Source organism: Chaetodon trifascialis, chromosome 3, assembly GCF_039877785.1.
Source record: "Chaetodon trifascialis isolate fChaTrf1 chromosome 3, fChaTrf1.hap1, whole genome shotgun sequence".
Classification (NCBI taxonomy): Eukaryota; Metazoa; Chordata; class Actinopteri; order Chaetodontiformes; family Chaetodontidae; genus Chaetodon; species Chaetodon trifascialis.
The window spans coordinates 24,085,079-24,105,508 of NC_092058.1; the positions used below are offsets into that span (position 1 = coordinate 24,085,079).

Genomic DNA, 20,430 nt, shown 5'->3' on the forward strand with positions numbered 1-20,430 from the left:
TAGTTTATATATACACACACACACACACACACACACACATACATACATATATATATACGTATGTGTGTGTGTGTATATATTTATTTTTTATTTTTTTCTCAATCATTTTCTCAATAATTGTGTATAAATCCTGTATTTGCCTGTATGTTTAATTGCTACTGCAACAAAATAATTTCCCAAATTGAGATCAATAAAGAAGCAGTCTAAAGTTGTGGCCCAATTCAGCGGCTGCATCCTCTGGAGGACCCAGCCTACGTGGTCTCCGGAGGCAACAGCTTCAGAGGCTCCTCCGTCGGCCACATCAACTATAGGTAAATGGGACGGTCTAGCCTTCGGAGCATTTCCTGATTGCATCACGACGTCATAACTTCTTCCCTCGTAACCTGGGAAAAACATAAGTATGGAGACAAAAATTTAGCAGACGACAGAAAGACGACAATGGAGCCAGAAGTTTTGATTTCTTTTTTTTTTTTTTAATATATTTTTTGTTGGAGGAAGAGGAGAGGCGGCTCCGGCAACAGCGACACTGGCGGCTGGTTTATCTCCGGCTGGGAGAGTGCCGTGGGGAGGTAACGTTAACCTGCTATTTTAACCAATATTAATGTTCATACGAGCATAGTTCGTGGTAATTAATATGCCCATTAATTAACGATACTGTTCAGTGACAAACACTTGCCATATAAACTATGGACTGACATATATGTCATTTAACCATGAGTCTTGATACTTCTGTATGCTGTAATTTTAATACTATGTTTTCAAGATCTGAAAAGTGCTTGAATTGAACAGTTAAATGTGTACGAACCCTGTAAATAACCCTGACTTAGCCAAAGTGTAACAGATGGAGAAATGAAGCATTATTGGTCTAAGCTTTAACATTCACTAGAGTTGTCGTATCAACTAAAATTCTGTTGCTCTTGTTTAATCCTCCTGTTCTTACCCTCCTTTCTCCTGCAGGCAAGGGCGATGTACCGCTGCATAAACATCAGTGTTCCTGTTCTGCAAGTTTTTTTCAACGATCATGACACCAGACAAGATTTGAGGCTGAGCAGAGAGTCCCTGGTGGTGCTGCTGGAGCTTCTCCACCAGGAAAGGCAACACGGATGAGGTGCCACAATAGAGACCTTGGTCTGTCTCTTCTGGCTAGCGAGTGGGACATCCTACAGTGTGGTGGCAAGGGTGTTTGGGATGCCTCGTTCCACTGTTCACCGCATCGACCATCGAGTTACTGAGGAGGTGGTGGCCATTCGCCACAGGGTCATCTACCTCCCCAAGACTGCAGAAGACCTGGCGGCAGGAACTCAGGGGTTTGCAGGGCTGGCAAGTGTTAGAGTTACATATTTACTCTCATCTCTTAATAAGCTACATACACATAGTAATACAATCAACATGCCCTCCAGTAACTATAAGCTGCACACACATAGCCACACAGGCAATGTGACCTTCAGTAACCTCAAAAAACACAGACAACGAAACTTAAGATATCTCGTGTCAGGTAACACATAATTTACATATAGAGGGGGGGTCTAGCTATCTTCTCTTTCAGGGCGCTCTATATGAATTGGATGGGTCGTGTGCCAACAGGCTGGGACCAGCCTGTGGACCAAGGAGGGAGCACTAAACTCTTAACCACGATGATCACCACCTGTTTTGACCAATCAGATAGCTGCACATTTCTTTTTAAAACTCTGTATAATCATAAGTCAGGCATTCTCATTCTGGCGGGTGGTTGCAGCTCACTGCTTGCAGACTGCGATTTCCCAAAAGACTGAGATCCATTTACATGTTCTCTATTTTATCAGTGTGTTAATAAATATCCTTAACTGAAGACAGAATATCTCCTGACCTCTTTCTGCAAAAACGACCACACTCACGCAAGACACAGAGCTTTTCGAAAGCTGCTGGAGTAATCGATGGCTGCCATGTGAGGATCAAGCCTCCAAGTGGCCCTGATGGTCACTGTTATCAGAACTGAATCAGATTCAGGAAAGTTTGCCTCAATAATCTTGCAGGCCATTGGTGACCATCAGGGCCGCTTCACTGAAACGTACGTGGGCTGGCCGGGGTCGCTGCACGACTCCAGAGTACTCTGGCACAGCCCACTGTACAGGCGTGGCCTCTACCCTCCTCCACTTCATCTTTGCAGACGATGGATACCCGTGCCTCCAACATCCACTCCCCCTCATCACTCCATACAAGCGGCCGGTGCAAGGTGTGGGAGCCCAGCGCTTGAACAGCCATCATTCCAAAGGCAGGCTCCATCATAGAGCCTGCCTTTGGAATGATGAAGACGAGGTTTAGAGCCATCTTCCTCCAAGTGCTGGAGGTGCACCACACCTTTGTGCCTCAGGTATGTTATTACACAACAGAATTTAGATTATTGTTAAATGGTGAGCACCAGTAAATTAAGTTAATTCAAATTTAATTTTAATTACATTCATTTTTTTTTTCTTCTTTTCTACATTCTTGCCTCTCTTGTAACCTCTTCAGTACGGTGCCCCCTGTACAGGGGGCAACCTGGGATGCGTGCGCACGTCCATGATCGAAGGTCACACTCGCGAGCACCAATCCTAACTTGTAGCATACCATAATAAGGGGAGAAACTCAGCTAAAAGCCTCTACCAAGCATTGGCACCAAAACAAAACCTAATTCATTCTGCAATAAATTATATGGGCATATAAGGAAAACACGAAAACAGCGTACGTCCAGTTTAGAGCGTCTGCTGTGTTCACCACTTGATACAAACCACAAAAGCCTGATATCATATGAAAGCAGAGAGTCTGACGATCACGACAATGTCTGCCTCCCCACTGTGCGACCAAAACTCGGCGAGCCAGCAGCCAAAGTATGTCTTACCTTTGCTGTTTTATGGTCAAAAGTTATATTCCAGCTCGAAAAAACGCTGCTACAGTCTGCTCCTATGACTCTGTGTTAGTTTACGATCCACCGCGAGGGTCCTGGTTGTTTCCATAAAGAGGAGGGGGTTTCAAGAGAGGGGGGAGTGCACGCATCAAATACCCTATCTTTCGGCTTACTTCTACGATACCTTCTGTATCGTCATTGGTGTTTCTATGGTGAACTTGGTCCCCCTCGAATGACTAAGTGTGTGGTTTGTGTGTTTGTGTGTGTGTGTGTGGGGGGGGGGGGGCAGAGGGCTTACAGAGGCTCACAGACAACCCTGTATTTCGAATCTGTATTTCGTCCTTTCATGAGAGTAAAAACAACAGGAAAACAGAAAACGGCGCTACAGAGAAGATTGGTAGAGAGCCTTGGCGCGCCTGTGGGAAAACCTCCATAAAACTGCTCAGGTTCATTATTTTGGCATGTACTTTTGCACAATTACTCATCAGATATGACCTCACTAATTCGTAGAAGAATTTGGCCTTCATCACATGATTCAAAGGTGTTTTTTACTCAAAATAATGTTGTTGTTGTTTTTTTAATTAATAATTTCTACTGTGTGACCTACAACAGCAAATGAAGCCATCAGTGGGAAGATAAGCTATTTCTGAATACCATAACTCTTCTTTACCTTGCGGAGGCAGTGGACCGGTCGGACCGCCAGACGATGAAAAGATGTAAACACTCAGACCAAAGGAGACGGCACATTTGCGGAGGCTACAAATTGGCATTGAGTTGTAGCGACACTAGGGAGTAAAAAACGAAACCTAATTCATTGCTCTATCTTCGTCATGGCTGATATTGGGACGGGATCTGCAAAGCGAAACCTACCACTTTGTGATGATTGCTTAACCCTCTACTGCATACCTTTGCCCTCTGGCAACAAACCACACTTTTAAATCCCACACTGTGTTACGGTCGGAGACAAGGAAGGCCAGGACCCAAAAATGCAGAGAGGAAAACCAATCAATTTATTAAACAAAGTAGCAACATAAATCTCCTGAGAACAGGGAAAAAAGCTCACAAACTGAAAAAACGAAAAATCACCACAACGGGGAGAAAACGGTATCAAAGACAAAGTAACAAAATAACAGGAAACACAAAACTCACCAGAAGAAGGCTGGGAGAAAAAACCATAAAATGCAAAACTAAGGGTGACTATGGAAAATCTCACAGTGAAATATCAAAAGGAAACACAAAGCACTCAGGAGAAGCGAGAGACGAGCTGATCAATCAGGAGAACAGCACACCAGAGAAGCTGAAACAATAGTCCGGCACCAGAGTGAGGCACGAGGCAGCTTAAGAAGCCGAGTTGATTAGCAGATGAGGAACAGGTGCGCCTCCGGAGCCAGCTCCCCTAAACAATCGGCCCGCCCCTCTCTCCCGCTCCAACCTGCCGTGGGCGTGAACACAAAGAGCAGAATCAGAAAACACACATAGTGACAAAACCACAACCATCACACACTGGCCCTTTAAAAGATTTTTTTTTTTTCAAATAATACTACCAGACACATCTCTGTCCAATGAAATGACGATTTGAAGTTGGTGTGGCCTTTTGTTTGGGGATGGAGCAGTCCTTTCAGGAAGTCAAGCCACATGGGACACATTGCCACCAATTGGTAAGATAAATCTCTCTAATGCACTTTGCCCATGACAAGAGAAACATACAGAAACAAACAAATAAACAAACAAGAAAGCCTGACACACGCTGTGTGTGGTTAACTAGCAGCTATTACTTGTGAGAGGTGTGTGTGCAGAGCTGGATGACACAGAGGATGCTCATTGCTCACTTCACTTCGTCAGTCATCTTGCAAGAATACACCGTGCACAAGTGAATACCGCTGCAAAACCTATTCACCGGCACTATACTGCCTCGGGTCTTCTTCGGTTTCGCGAGACTAGCAGTGGCCGTACGTCTCCAGCAGCTCAGCGATCAGCAGCAGGGCACGTCTGGGCACGTCAGGGCAGTGACGGCAGAGTGAGGGCACGTTGTGGATCATGTGACCGACCAAGGTAGATCTAAATTATTATTATTTTGTTTTATTTATCATTATTTTGGGCCACACAGACGGATTTTCACAGACAGACAGACAGACAGACACACACACACACACACACACACACACACACACAAATCACTTTGACAAAAGGGCACTTTGGGCATCAAGGGGCAAAGGGGCACCCCCGCACGTGCCTGATCACTGTGATGAGAACTTGTTGGACAGCCACAATGGCAGCTCTGGACATCTAATACAGCAGCAGGTGGGTTTACAGTGGACTTCATTGAAAGCCCGGTTTGACTCAATACACATTAAAGGGCACCTTGTGCATCTGTATGAAATGACAAGGGGTGTGACAAATCAATGTTATTTGTTGTTCTGGGAATAGGAATGGGTTGTGGAGAGATGCCTCAGGTTGTTTCAATAAACTGATTGGCTCAGTTACCTCTGGCATGTTCACTACAACCTTTTAATCTGTCTGGCATGACAGCTTGCTTCAGGGGATAGCAGAGGTTAACCAAGGCTGCTATAATGGTTTAATCTGGTGTATTGGCGCTTTTCTCGTGTCCAGTTCCCTCACAAGAAACCACCTCAAAGATTTGTTAAGACCATGCCTTCTGAGGAGGAAAGGGATGGATCCTAGAACGAAAGAAATCTGTAACGTTTCCTCTATTGTCCTTTATTTACAAATATTTCTGCATGCATATTAGTCCTTTATTGTAGAATTGATATCATTTTGATGTAGTTTATGAAGTAGTCTTAAATGTGCTTTTTGAGCTTGTACTTCCCAAAAAAGACCTTTTTGTTTGGACTTGCCTTTGTTCAACTTTAGTGTCTTATTTAATTTTAGTCCGCTTAGGTTTTTAGCTTGTTCTCTGCATTTCATGTCTGTTGCTCTGTTATTTACTCTTTTATCTCTTTTGTGACATCTGCTTGAAAGGTGCAATATAAAATTACTTGCATAGTTATTACAATTACGTGAAGCGAATCTAATCTGGCTGTTCTATATAACATGTAATAATCCTTCTCTCAGATTTGTGTTGTCTAGTGTTTGTTGTTGAGGGATGTTGTCGTGATCACAATGTTGTTGTTTTATCTTTGATTTCATCTCCTTCTTGGACAACTTATGGTCATCACAAATCCATGCAAATTCACTGTGATTCACTGCAATTCTGACCCAAAATGAAAATTATTCTTGAATTCATTGCATTTAAAGATGTGTGTTTGTCCAAAACATTTAGTCTTCAAGCAAACTAAGCCATGTATCTACAACAGTGTGGTCGACAGGTAAGAAATATGTTCTAAATCAATAACTATTTGGCCATTTAAATGTTAATGTCTATGTTCTCATCAGTCTCCAAAACCCTTCAAGCTAACATTCATTTGAAATATTGTGTAGATATGCTCTTTTGTTAGTTTAGCTTTTAAGAATTAAGACTGTGAAATGCTTATCAGATCTCTTGTGAAACAGTAATATTAACACAAGTGAAAATGTTCAAGGTTATGTCTCTGAGCCAGTAGTTACAAGAATCACCACAAGAGAACTTTCATGTGTTTATTATTTAAGTACATCTGAAAAAAGACTAGTGATACAATCACAATATTTGCTTTATGTATTTTTTTGTTTGTTTTTCCATTTGCTAGAAAGCTATATTTACTAGAAAAAAAAATACATATTTACTGTACAAATCACAATGGTTCTCAGTTTTTTTCCAAAAGGGAGAAGATGATGGTTTATGCCGGAGCCACAGAGGAGACCTCTGTCTTTGATGTGGATACTTCAGAGCCATCATCCACTTCTTTGCCAAAGAGCTTCATGATGCATACACGGAACTGACAGGAAAAGAATGAAGAAAAAAAATGAACAAGGTAAATCGAACACATTGGATTTAGACATAGAAGTTTGATCAATGTGCCAGTGTGAGTGTTGTGCCAACCTGTCGGTTCATGAAGACATAGATAACTGGGTTGTAGATAGTGGCACTCTTGGCAAAGTATGCCGGCATGGCAGCAGCCAGAGGATGGAAGGCATATCCAGGGTTAGCCGCAGCAAAGCATGCAAAAAAGGTGTAAGGTCCCCAACAGACACAATACGCCACAATCATGACAACAACCATCCTGGATACTTCTCTCTCAGCTTTCTGGGTTGACTCTGATTCCTTCTGCTGCATGGCAACCTGTTATTGGCAAGTGAACAGGGTGTGAGGCTCCGCCAGGCTGTGGTCTATTTTACATGAAGTATAAAACTGCAGGAAACATAACTTACGGCACGGATAGCCAACCAGACTGCAAGGTAGCACAAGATGATAATAGCCAGAGGAATTAAACAGCATGTAACCATGAGAACAATCATGTAGGACTGGACTCCAGGGTCCTCGCTTCCACTGAATACATCAGGTCCACAGGAAGTCTTCAGTCCATGAGGCCAGTACCTGATGCAAGAAGATGCTCACTTAATGTTTCCACTGACAAATTCAAAACTCATGTTTTCTAAGATAAACACCAGGCTACCTGCTCCATCCAAAGATGGGGGGTGCACACCACACCGCTGACCAGACCCAGGAGAACACTATGCCACCCGTGGCCCATTTGGCATCAAACTTAATGTTTCCAAAAGGTTTGCATACAACTATCCATCTCTCCCAGGATATGATAGTCAGGGACCAGAGAGCAGTAATGCCTGTGTAAGGAAGCAGGATACGCAGTGATAACCCACAGTTTGATAGCATATACAGCACCGAGAATCCTCTTTTCCACCTTTCCAACAAGGAGAAAAAACCATGATCACTTACCACAAACTGAGACAACGTATCCCTCAAAGATGCACATTGGGTGCCCCAGAATGAAGTAACCAAAAAACTGGTTACATACACTGATGGTGCTGGCAAAAACTGTCTCTCCAAGATCAGCAATTGCAAGATTGACCAAGATCCAGTTAAGAGGGTGACGGAGTTTCTTGAACTTTGCTGTGGCGACCAAAACGAGACCATTGGTGAAGACTGATAAGAGGACCACAAAAAACATCCAGACTGTCGCAACATTGTAAACCCATCGAGGAGCAATGTGGTAATTGGGACCCTCAAAGGGATCTGTCCAAAACAAAACAGAACAGTCTTATACATAGTCTCACTATGTCATACAAGTTCACATTATCTTATTTATATCTTTCAGAGACAGCGCATAATTTTAGATTTAATGTTAGATATATTGTCATATTGTATGTACACTACATAATCTGTCTTGTAATAAGAATGAGACAATGTCTATTTTTTGTCATTTTAAAATAATGTACAATGACACATATATTCTTTCTCAGCCAACTGTTCAAATCTTTCGTCAAATGGGACTGAACTGCGTTTCATTTGAATCAGATTGTAGCCAAAGCTGCATTAAGCACAAGGGTGATGGAAATGATTCAAAGAAAAATGTAGTCATTAAGAGGACATCATATATTGCCAAGTTCACTTTGTCTTGTTTGAGGGCGTAGAAACCCTTGGAAGCAGAAGTCTGTCTGTATATGTGACATTAACGCTCTCAAGCTGTCTCAGGTCAATTATAATAGATTTATTTGTAATTATATAGAGTACAGTACAGCTCTCTAATCAATAAAATTCAATAAATGTCTGACACTGTACATAACATTCACTGCAATTAACATTCCCTTGAAATGATAAAAGGAATAAAAGCATGATACTGTACCTCTGGTATAATTGCTGTTTGTGTAAACAAAAGCAGAGCCACGTGTTGTATCTTCATGGTATCGCCTGGCAGCAAATGCCTGTTTTCCCCATTCTTCTGCCATTCCGATCTTACAAGGAGATCCCCAGCACTCAGCTTCCTTGGGTGACTGTTGCAACACATCTGACTTTACCTTTTATACTTATGCTACACAGGAATTGGATGGGATTAGGTCACAATCAAATTACAGCCGTGTTGTGCTGCTTGGCAGTGATAGTGGCAGAGTAAGCATAAGCAAATTTATTTTGACCTGTAATTAAAACTATCAGCTTATTGGGTTAAGACACAAAATGCCCGAATAATCTTTTCTGAAAGCGGATTTCGGTTAACTTTGTTAAAATGGGGATTAGCTGGAGACTTTTGACTAACATGTGCATGTAAATTTAAAGCCACAATTTGCCTTCATTGAGTCCTGCAGCAGCCAGTATGATTTCTTCCAACTCCATGAGTGCAGAATGAATAAGCAATAACACAACACTGAATATGCGTTTCCGTTGATAACTTAAACTTCAAAGCAATTTTTATTGTTTCTTATACTTTTAGATGCAAAGTAATAATCCAACACACTTAATGTCAGGATTTGTCTCTGTTGCATAATGTTAAATTAATCTGGGAAATTAACAAACAATGTTAACTGAATTTTGGATATGATGTTCTGGGTCCTGGTGAGCATGAGAGGACACCCAAGTCCTAAAGCAGCTTAATTGGACAAGTGGTGATCCACAGAACTATAATAGCAACAGTCACAGTTGTTGACATGTGAGGGAAGTAAGACACCTTTAATCCTTCCGGAAAGAGGAGTTCACTCAGGTTCATGGGATTTTTCACCACGACTTTGATCCTACAACTCACGTCATAGTCCTCACAGTGAGGGCAAAGCGAAGGGGATAACGCACGCTGATTTATCAGGAATGACTGAAAATGAAAACACGTTCGGAAGGACGGCAATAAAACATTATGATAGACACGTGTCTATCATAATCATTTGTCTTATTGCTGTTCTTTGTCTTGCCTTAGTGAGTAAATGACTGTCTTTATCCAAGAGGCAGGATAATTGTCTGATATAACAATTAACAAACAAATGAAATAAAATACTCTGAAATCAAGGCAGAGTGGTGTTGATGTGACAAAGTATCCAAGAAGACGTTTTGTGGCTCAGATGCTCGTCAGTTGGACGAAGCCAGCGTGGGTCATGCACCTGTGTGCCTGTGTGTGGTCATGTGAGATGCTGAAGTGGAGCCTTTCAGAATCTCATTCCTGGTTATTAATTGCTGTCATTTGCTCAAAAGCACATGATTTGATGAAGCATGATTTGATTATGCCCAGAAGCTGAAAATCTAATTTTAATTCATTTAAATCTGAAGCAATCCTATTACACTAACTGTCATATATGATTGGGGATATTTGACCCCAACGTGCTGGGTGTCAGGACGTTTGCATTTTTAGGTTTGAATTTCACATAGATATGGTGCGCACAGATTTTTGGCAATGTGACGCTGGGTGACAGGTGTGTCTGCTCAAATCCCAACAGGATAGTGTGTCTTTAGGGGATAAGAGCAGCAAGTCTTTTGGACCATGTCATCGCAGCCAGCGTACGTTCCTTTCCACTGTAATTAAAAAGGCCATTTAAATAATATATTAAGTTAAAATTGTATCTCCATGCTCCAACTGACATACATCCAGTCATCTTAGGTATGTACTGTGAGGTTGCATGGTCCTAACAAGCATTCGAGCAGATTTCAGTCTTAAGCACTTTACATCCTTATTAGAATAAAAGATGCAACCTGAAATCTCCTTGGCTACATTTCAGAAACGTATGCCTCCCAGGTGAAGATTGTTTTGCAGGTATAGTCTTACAGTGAGAGCTCTTGCATCATACTCTTGTAAAGTCCTCAGTATATATAACAAACAACAACAAATAGAATTTGTTCAGTAAATTTAATTTCTGTGGAGTTTGACAGTGTGACCTTCCTTCTGTCCTGAATTTTTGATGTTGTTGATTCCTAACATGTTTCAGGTGGGATTCAGAAATAATCCAATGATCTTTCTGGGACTTTAACAGGAAGTTAAGGTATCATTTCAAAAAGCCATCAAATTCACACATTTTATTTGTCCATGATTTTAAAATGGGGTAAACCAGTGAATAACCCTGTGAGGAAATTATAAATTAGTTTTAAAATTAGGTCACTTTGGTACAATCTTATCCTTACATAGTTTGCTATTTCAGTAGAATGATTACCCAAATGGGTCAGGTTAAAGCAGCTGGTGCTTTGCCAGATGGGTCAGAAGTTGCACTGATCCAACTTTTTCCTACACTATTCAGATAAAACACTCTGCTAATTGTGCTACAACTCCTGACGTAAGAACCCACTTTACTCGATTTAAAAAAATTGTCCAACTTTAAATGAAATATTTTATGTCACAGTCCAGCATAGCACTTACCTGAACTGCGGCTCTTCAGCCACGCCCCACACCTGCCCATCTGCACACCTAGCCTATTAGGTTCATCTGGAGGGTAGGCCTATAAGCCACGCTGTCATTCTTCCCAGTTGCCAGATTGTCTTTGCGTCATGCCAGACTCTCCAGCGTTCTTCTCCTGACCGATCTCCGGTGTCCGACTTCGCCTGTTCCTGACTACTCCTTCTGTCCAAGCTCTGTGTCTGCGGGTGTGCAGATCTTACCGCTTTGGTGGTTTCAAAGAGCATATTCCTCCTTCTGTCCTACTGCATCGCACACATATGTAAAAACTCATCATTAACATGCATGTTCACACACACAAACACACACTTTCCCACACTGAGCTCCTCTCTGCCTCTGTTGCCTCTCCTCAGAAGGCACTTTCACTGTATGTGCAACACCCAGTATGACCATATGGTTTTATTCCATTCGTTCTGGTTTGTTAACTCTATATTCTGATATACAGGCACACCAGCGCATGGAGATTTGCACTTAGTGCATGTGCAGGCAGCAGCCACTCATAGTGGGTGGATGTGACTCAGCAGTTAAAGCGGGTTGTCCACTAATTTGCAGGACCCCACATTGCTCAGGATGGTTAGGCCAGTGCCTTGCATGACAGCTTGCTACCATCAGTGTGTGAATGGGTGAAAGAGAGGTAACTTTAAAAGGGCTTTGAATCAAAGCACTACATGAATGGAGTCCAGTTTTGTGTCTGTCAATTAGCTGGTTTTTACACTGATAATGAAGACTACTTATTTCTCATTCTTTAGCTGAGAAGGCTATAACAATATGCAAGTGCCCCAACTTTCAGCAGCTTCAGAAGACCAGTACACTCACAGGGTCCACGCCTCCAAGTGGTGCTTGAATAGCAGGTTCATGGTTTGTTTATTTTTCATTCTACAACACAGGGTTGAAATGCAAGCTGCAGTCCCTTTGAGCTACACAATAAAAGCTTTTTTTTTTCTGGAGAGGAGTTGAGGAAACTTTGTAGGGGGAATCAGGAACTTTGTCAGTAACTCCTTCAACACAAAGTAATAACCTGTATTACTGACAGCTGTGCAACATCGCCAGCTATTCAGAGGCCCATGCTAATGCAAAACCAGTTTCTACATTTCCAGCCAACAGCTGCTCAGTCAGAGCAGAGGAGTTACCCTGCTCACCTCACCTGACGTGGTCAAGTGTAAATGTCAAAGGTCGAGAAGCCTAGACACCTGTCCATAATATGCTGTTTAAAGGCTCCTGCACAATATAAACTGTGTCAACAGTTAAATGAGGGCTGAAAATCAGGCTTATTTGTTGACATGACCGGGAATCATCTATTGTTGACATTACTCTCATGCAAAAAGTAGTTTGTAAAAGTAGCTGTCAGATTTTTAAAAATCTCTTCATCTACATAACGCTGTGTGGAGAAGGACTGACGCATGTTTGAGTGGGGATCTATTATCTAGTGCCGTTCACCTTATCATCCATTATGATGTTGTTCAAAACAGAAATGGCCTTCTTAGTGTTGAACCTCTAACTGATCCAGGGAAATACAGGTGAAGATTCCTCATGTCCCTGCAGACCAAAGTAGATTATATGGACAACTCAGGTTCTTCCACAAAACAGATTAACACAGAGTAATTACTTCTGGCATGCTCACTCCGTAACACTTTAATCTCTCCGGAACGACGGTTCACTTTAGGGGAAAGCAGAGGTTGACAAAAGCTGCTAAATTGGTTTATTTAATCCTTTGATTGTGTGTTTTCTCAAGGCCACTTCTTGCAGAGGTAGCTGGCTTGCAGATTTGATAAGAACTCATGTGGGACAAGGACTGCACATCAAGAAGAGGATGGAAACCAAAGAAATCTGTAAACTTTTCTTCTATTTTCCTTTATTTACAAATATGTCTCTGTTCCTATTAGTTGTTAACTTTACTGAATTTCCACTAGTTTTTTCAGTTATTTCACTATTTTTTTTACTGTTTTCACAGCTTATGAAGTCATTTTGCTTCAAACAGCTTGAAAAAAATTCAACAAACAGATTTTGGAAAGATGAAGACAAAAAGAGCTGCTTTGATTAATGTGTTAGGGAGAGTGTTTTGTTCTATCTCAGTGTAAATTTACATATCATCCAAGAGGTGGAGTTCATACAAGTCTTTTAATCCTCTTGACTCCGACTTCCATGTGATGCTGTGATGTTTCGAGGGTAGGTCTGGAATTCCGCTAGTTCTGAACTATTCGTGCTTGGTAAAAGTTCACTACTAGCAGAACTCGGATTTGCTCCCGACTAACGACGGGAACCTCCATGACCACCATGACCAGGGACCAGTGTGTTACATAGTTGCTGTTTGAGTAGCAGGTGGTCTTCATGTGCAGTGATGCTTACTGACTGTAAATGATTACACTGGTTTGAAGTGAACAGAGTCCACCTTTGCTACTCGTATGGTCTCATGTTCACTTCACATCAGGTAATAAGCCTATTCTCAGATGTGTGTGTGCATATGTTGTTGAGGTAGCAGTTGGTTATACTGATGAGGACAGTGTTTCTTTTTGGGAAGGGAAGTGTAAATGGTATTATTCAGGCAAAGATCATGCATTTTCCCCTTTGACTCACATACATTTTGATTTTCGCCAGCACAGGAACTGTGAGTGTCTACTCAGAGGGAAATTGGTAATCCTATTCAGTTAACCCCCTTTATCTTATTGGTAAAACATGTCAAAACAACGAGTGAATGTATCTACTTTAAACTGTGATTTATCATTTCATTTCTGTGGCACATATTATCATTTATCAAGCTGGACCTAAATCAGAAGTTATTCTTGTTAGCATTGTATGCAAAGAGTGTGTGCGTGCGTGCGTGTGCGTGTGCACGTGCGTGCGTGTGTGTTTGTCTCCCAAGTTACCCTTTAAACTCTGCAGAGTAAAGCCTTTAAGTCTCTGCTTGGTCAGTAAACTAATGAACTACAGACCTCCAACATTGTGGGCAACAGGTAAGAATGGCTGACAGACTGGATTTAATGTATTTACTCACAGTTGTACGGGTACAGTGCAGCACACGTTGTAACTGCCCAATTATTTTGAATCTGTAGGCTGAATATTGGACTTGTCTACATCTCTTACGCCACTGTGTATTTTGTATATATTTGATTTTACTTGATTGGTAATGCAGAAGAAAATGGTTATTTTTTTTCAGATTTGAAAGACCTGCTGGACAATGGCAACTGTGCCAGATGGACAGATGGGGTTCAAAAGCGAGAGTGGAGTAGAAGCATATTCCCCTAATGTAGTGTTTCTTTAACCTTATATGTAGACAAATTGGTGGTTAGATAAAGACCTGCTACAGTTTCCCAGTTCAAGTTTGTGAATGATCTGTGGGAGCCACCTTTTTCAGAATTCTCAGTAGTGTTTTCCAAGTTGGAAGTGGAAAGTTGTTTTTATAATAATATTCTGTATGACATTTACATAAATGCTCTTGTATACTTACACTCTGAAGTGGTATGCTGTGTACATTATGGTGTTTTGATGTCACTCTGCTACTTGTCCTCTAAATAATAATATTCTCTTTGTAACTCACTGCTGACGATCTGAAGCTTATCTAGTTTCAAAATATCCATAGTGAGCTTGAAGGAAGGAGCAGAGGAGCCCCTGAACAGCATCTGAGGGCTTCATTGAGTCTAAATAAAGCAGAAATCTGAGTTTGGCTTGTCTTCTCTGTCAAAGTGGTGTAAAACATTTTTTCATATACCAGTTTGTCTCCACTCAGTGACTTAACAGGTGAGCATGTCTGCAGAGAATAACAACACTGTAAGACAATATACATTTTCTTTACTGGGACAGTACTGAATTGCATATGTGGCTTTACTTTTTCCCATGTTTATCTTACTAATCTCACAAGAACAACCATCTGAGAAGCTGATCCCAGAGTGTCTGCCCAGTGTTTGTCTACATTGTCAGTAATTGTTTCTCAAGCACAGATATAACCTGCAAAGTTGTCAGTCAGCCTTTTATTAATTCTCTGTCAAACTGCAGGTCGTACTGTATGCATGCATGAATACCTGTACAGCAAATGCAGTACAACTTTTCAAACTCATTAGCATTTGTTTGCAAACTGAATACTGTAATAGCTACTATGGGTTTCCAGTGACCTGATTCAGACATCTTCATTTCTTGTAATAAAAACAAGATTTTAGAACAGAAAAGAAGACAAAGAGAATACATATTTTTGTCAGGTATAACTAAAATGAATAGCCTGGCAAAGACACAAGTAATGACTCTCATATATTTATTTCTTCTTTTTTTTTTTTTTTGCATTTTTCTTTGCATTTAACTCTTCATCTGTAGGAATAATGTACTTTGTCATATCATTTGTCCATTCAATGCTATTTACAATATGCACGCCATCAAAATGAAGCTTGAACAACTTAAGAAGGTCCAACTTTAGAGACTTCAGTGACTGATTGACTTGTTGATGACTCCTCGTCATCACCTCCACTCATCCCCAGCATCTTCTTTATACATGTGCGGAACTGAAAATGAAAAACAATGTAAGCACATTTGTTGCTGAGTGAAATATCGGTTCGTTATTGTATATACCTTTACAGGCCATTCTCTATTCTTTGGAGTTACATGCCATAACAACATATCTGGTGATTTAATTATGACAGTCATTTCTTGGATCAGATTAGAAATAAAACATTGAGTTTTAAATTGCATATCAGTTTTCCCCTCTGAGGATGGAGCAAGCTTTTTCTGTTTTGTAAGCCACCACTAGAGGGCACTACTGACCTTGTCAGTGATAAATTCCACAGACTGTGTTCTTTCTTGTTTGTCATTCTGTTTAAACTAAGTACAACTTCATTTCAGTGGAGTGAGTACAAAGCTACCCTCCTGCCTGTCAGTAGCTTTCAAATCAGAGTGAATGAACCAACCTGTTTATTGAGAAGGATGTAGATAACAGGGTTGTAGACTGTGGAGGCTTTAGACAGACAGGAGGGGATGGTTGCCATTCTCAGGTCAAATGGTTGCCCGCGGTTGTTCACAACCCAAAGAGCAAAGGAGGCGTAAGGCATCCAGCACACCAGGAAGCCCAGCACCATGACGACCACCATCCTGGTCACCTCCCTCTCTGCCTTCTGGGTGGAGGCAGACTCAGCTTGGGCCTTCGCTGCCTGTTTTTGCAGAATTACATAAAAATGGTTTGTCTGATGGACACTAACAAACACACTTATATAATCAATCCAAATCTATCAGAGACATATTATGTACCGATTTCAGTATGAAAAGCAGCTGTGAGTAGCAGAAAACGATGGTGGCGAAAGGAACAGCGAAACAGAAGCAGAAGAGGAACATCACATAGGACTCATTGTTAAACTTGTTGTTCGTTGTGTACCAGTCTGGGCCACAGGAGCACTGCATGCCCTCTGGGATGTACCTGTAGAGACAGACAACGAATCAGCACTGTGCATGTATTTAATGTGGGTGCTTGTGTGTTTGTATATTTGGAATTTGAGCCAGGAATTAATGACTCTCATTATCTTTACAAGAGATCTTATAAGAGTGAGAAAGATTCTTATTTAAAGATTATAGTAAAAAACAAACAAGTATTTTGCAGAAGGGCTCATTTCAAAAGCTGTGATTGGATAATAAATCCAATTATTATTACTATACTTATTGTTAAAAACTAATTAAACTGCTGGGTGTTTAGTCTTTATATACTGACCTACTCCATCCACACAAAGGAGGAACCGCAGCTATCAAAGCAAAAACCCAAGTCGCTGCGCAACAAGCTATAGCATGGTGAGGCTTGAAGGTGAAGGTCCCAAGAGGCTTGCAGACAACAAGCCATCTTTCAAATGCTACCACAGCAAGAGACCACAGGCTCACCATCCCTGAAACAGACAAAAAATAATAAAAGATGTATTGGCTAAAGTTGCCAATCAGTAAAGAAACTGTAATCAGTTGCCTATATTTGTTGAAGAGGCTGAAACATTATAAAGCAGATAATGTAAATTGTTTTGCCAAATATCAGCGTACAGGTATGATTAGAACACTTCTTGGTAACCCGCAGTTCACTCTGCCAGACTTCAGCTGCATTTGTTTGTTTTTATTCATGCTTCATTGACATAATGCCTTACATTAAAACAGTTTAAAAAGCATTTTGACATGGATAGGAAATTGAAATCATAATGTAGGACTTCATGAGGAACATCGATCAGGTTTGGTTTTAAGTTTAGACAAAGGAAGATTCTCCAGTCTTCTGCCCAAGGGTTTTAAGTTGCACTCAGCTTCATAAGCAACAAAAAGTTCAGCAGTTTTGCAGAGCCAGCATTGCTTTGAGATGAAAAAAGAGATGAGACACTGAAGTAACAAAGAGTTGTTTCTTTGGTAAAGACTAAAAACACCATTGCTACTATTATTAAATAAGATGTCAGTTTAGTTTATCATAAATATATATTTTCATAGAAGAAAACTAGCAATTTAAAACCATGATGCTGATGGCTACATCGTACAGTTATCCATCATGGATTGTTTTACCATGGGAAGATGTGACAGCATGTTATTTGAAGCTGTTCTGTCGGACAGTAAAATTAGCACAGTAGTGCTGCAAGAAAGGTCCCAGTTCAGACTAAGCTTGCAGTTTAAATATAATTGTGCCTTAAAAACTATAACCATTGGCAAAAAAATGTGCATACATCACAACCTGCATATGTTGAAATCTTGCACATGTAAAACTGATTGCCTGTCATTATATATAATATATGACATTTTTCACTTTCACTAGAATTTATGCCAAACTCCTTACCACCAAGAGTGGCTGTAAATCCTTCAATCTTGCATGCCAATGGACCAAGAATCATGTATCTGAAGGCAAAGCAGTAGAAGCAGGTGAAGGAGCCCACAGTGGCGACGAGGAGGTTTGCCACAGCCAAGTTCACCAGGATGTAGTTCAGATGAGACCGGAGCTTCTTGTATTGAACAGTACATGCAATAGTGAGGGTATTAATGCTTGTACCGGTCACAAACAGGAAAAACATAAAAGCTGACATTGAATAAAAGATCCCCGAGCTCCCTAAGTGATCCTGGGGAACCAGGAATGGGCTGAGGGATGTGATGTTGTTGGTGTCCAAAGGGATGGGAATCCAGAAGTCCTCTGGAAGCTCTGTTGCTCGACTTCCCCTCATTTTTGTCTGGTTGAGTGCCAAATAAAAAAATCAATCACTTTTCAAAAAGATGTTAAAATAGTAGTATTGAACAAAGACTACAAATAATTTACATCTAATCTGAAGTAATACTGATGCACTTGATGTCTTTTTTATCGTCTGATGATACAGGTCTGCCTCTCACTGATGGGACAGTAAAGCTGCATTTATAGGAACTTTAGGCTCTACTTAATTGGCTCAAGGAGGGGATTTACAGTAAAGCTTTGGTTCTCAGATCACACACACAGAACACACATACTTGCATTTGTGCACATGCACACACATCGCAAACTCCCATAACATGCATCACCTTTGAGCTAATACAGAGATAAGCATTACCAGAGCTGTCGATGTTCATCTTATTACATCCACATGGAAAAGTAGTCTGTAGTCCAGTTTGTACAAATTTACCTCAAACTTTATATTATGTCTCTTGGCACAACTGTTATGTCTCTTAGCATAACACATTTTCAAAGAAATAGCTTCCCTGTTTTTTTGAGGTGTCCGTATTCCAAACTACCTATTATATTAGCAGTAAATACTGATTTGGCCAAAATAAAGCATGATATATGTAGTCTGTAAAAAAAGCAAATCTGCAGTATGCCAAAAAGACCCATATGCTTTGTAACACTGTAAAAAAGTGCAACATATATAAGGTGTATATATATATATATAAGGTGTATTTGGCATGAATCTCCAGTATGCATTGGACCAGTCTATCTTGCCTGCTCTGTCCCACGGGGCAAAGCACTGGAGCAGTCACAGCAACCAATGGTGGCAACCAGTGAATGATTTAAACCTGAGTATAGAATGGGTGGATGTAATGAAGCTAGAGAACAAGAAGGTGATGACAATAAGAGAACGGAATGGAAGATGATGAGAGAGTACATCAGACGATGCAGGATCTCATCTTGTGAAGGTGTGACTAAAAGCTGGTGCTAATTGTCTGAATTTCTGGAGTGAAAAACGAGTGAGACTGGAAAATGAGTCAGTGAACAAGTTTTTATGACCTGGGATATGGGAGGCTCAGACAATGAAGTGGTGGTGGTAGGGTGAGCCTCTGCATTACAATTACAATTATTCTTTTGGCAGACGCTTCTATCCAAAGCAACGTACACATGAATTCACACAGTTTTGGAGTGCAGTATCTTGCCCAAGGACGCTTCGGGATGTGGACTGCCGAAGCCAGGGATCAAACCACGGACCTCCTGATTGGTGGACAACCGCTCTACCTCCTGAGCCAAAGCCGCCTCTGCATGAACTGCCTGATGTCGAGACAATGCAACCAATCTTTGTTAATTAGTTATACAATGGCGCTGGTGTCAGAATAGAAATGTTTTCTTGAACCATTCATGCCCCCAAAGAATGGCATCTCTGATGGTAGAGTACACTTGGCAGAAGGTGGAGGAAGGAGTGAGAGTTGCAAATTCGGAAGGCCATTTGCTCGAGAATCCCCTGCCGTTGTTAGAGCCACTAAAGCCAATGGAAGAGCCTGCATCTGTGAACAGGTGAACGTCTACTGGCTTGGTGGTGTGGTCGTTATAAAAGAAGATTCCATTCCAGGAAAAGAAGAGCTTGCATGCTTTGCCAAGTGTGATGTGGTCGTAGAGAGATGAATCAGAGGTGGCAAAGGGAAGGTGTAACCAGAATAGTGATGGGAATTCTGGCTCTTTTAAGAGAGCCGGTTCTTATGGCTCCTTAAGGCTCCTTTTTTGTTGCTTAAACTAATTTATTGCCAAAAAACATGTAAAATTATGTGTAAGATGAATTACTAATGTGCAAAACATATGAAATGGTTATTATTTGCATGGCTTATTATACTCAACATGGAACAGAGTGCGACAAAAAATTCATAATAATGTAGTAATTAGAGAATCACACTCTGCCTTTGTATCATCAATGTAATTGAAATGCATCCAAATTTTACTGCGTTTCATGCGGTCACTCATTTTCTCATTTTTCAAATTTGAATGAGGATTTTTTCATGTTTGAAGTGATTATGAATGTGCTGCAATGTTCTGTTTTGTTGGAGAGAAATGTTGTGTGTTGAGTCTGTGAAGATGACAGTGTGACAGTGAGAAAGTCTAGGAGACAGATTGTTTGTCAAGATCCAGCAGACTGCTTTTAATAAAGAAACAAACATTTTCAGGCT

The 20,430-nt window shown here is 40.9% G+C and overlaps 2 protein-coding genes across 2 annotated transcripts; both read right to left on the bottom strand.

Annotated features, from left to right (window-relative positions):
• Positions 1-6,443: 6,443 nt before the first annotated feature.
• On the bottom strand, positions 6,444-8,745 carry LOC139329378 (red-sensitive opsin). Its single transcript, XM_070959673.1, has 6 exons — positions 8,602-8,745; positions 7,695-7,991; positions 7,414-7,582; positions 7,169-7,334; positions 6,840-7,079; positions 6,444-6,735 (listed from the first exon to the last, which is right to left on the bottom strand). The coding sequence occupies exons 1-6, from the start codon at positions 8,702-8,704 to the stop codon at positions 6,637-6,639; spliced, it is 1,074 nt and encodes a 357-aa protein (XP_070815774.1). The 5' UTR covers positions 8,705-8,745; the 3' UTR covers positions 6,444-6,636.
• Positions 8,746-15,379: 6,634 nt separating this feature from the next.
• LOC139328606 (blue-sensitive opsin) lies at positions 15,380-18,384 on the bottom strand. The gene is made up of 5 exons (XM_070958435.1): positions 17,882-18,384; positions 16,799-16,967; positions 16,345-16,510; positions 16,008-16,247; positions 15,380-15,605 (listed from the first exon to the last, which is right to left on the bottom strand). Exons 1-5 carry the CDS (start codon positions 18,258-18,260, stop codon positions 15,501-15,503), a joined length of 1,059 nt encoding a protein of 352 aa, XP_070814536.1. The 5' UTR covers positions 18,261-18,384; the 3' UTR covers positions 15,380-15,500.
• Between the last annotated feature and the right edge of the window lie 2,046 nt (positions 18,385-20,430).

Excerpts from the sequence above, each read along its gene's own strand:
- LOC139329378 (XM_070959673.1), bottom strand. The coding sequence starts at position 8,704 with ATGGCAGAAGAATGGGGAAAACAGGCATTTGCTGCCAGGCGATACCAT. Across the intron at positions 7,335-7,413 it reads CCCATCTTTGGATGGAGCAG|GTACTGGCCTCATGGACTGA; the intron begins GTAGCCTGGTGT and ends TTCTTGCATCAG. Across the intron at positions 7,080-7,168 it reads TCTGGTTGGCTATCCGTGCC|GTTGCCATGCAGCAGAAGGA; the intron begins GTAAGTTATGTT and ends TGCCAATAACAG.
- LOC139328606 (XM_070958435.1), bottom strand. The coding sequence starts at position 18,260 with ATGAGGGGAAGTCGAGCAACAGAGCTTCCAGAGGACTTCTGGATTCCC. Across the intron at positions 16,968-17,881 it reads ATTTACAGCCACTCTTGGTG|GGATGGTGAGCCTGTGGTCT; the intron begins GTAAGGAGTTTG and ends TGTCTGTTTCAG. Across the intron at positions 15,606-16,007 it reads ACATCCTTCTCAATAAACAG|TTCCGCACATGTATAAAGAA; the intron begins GTTGGTTCATTC and ends TTTCATTTTCAG.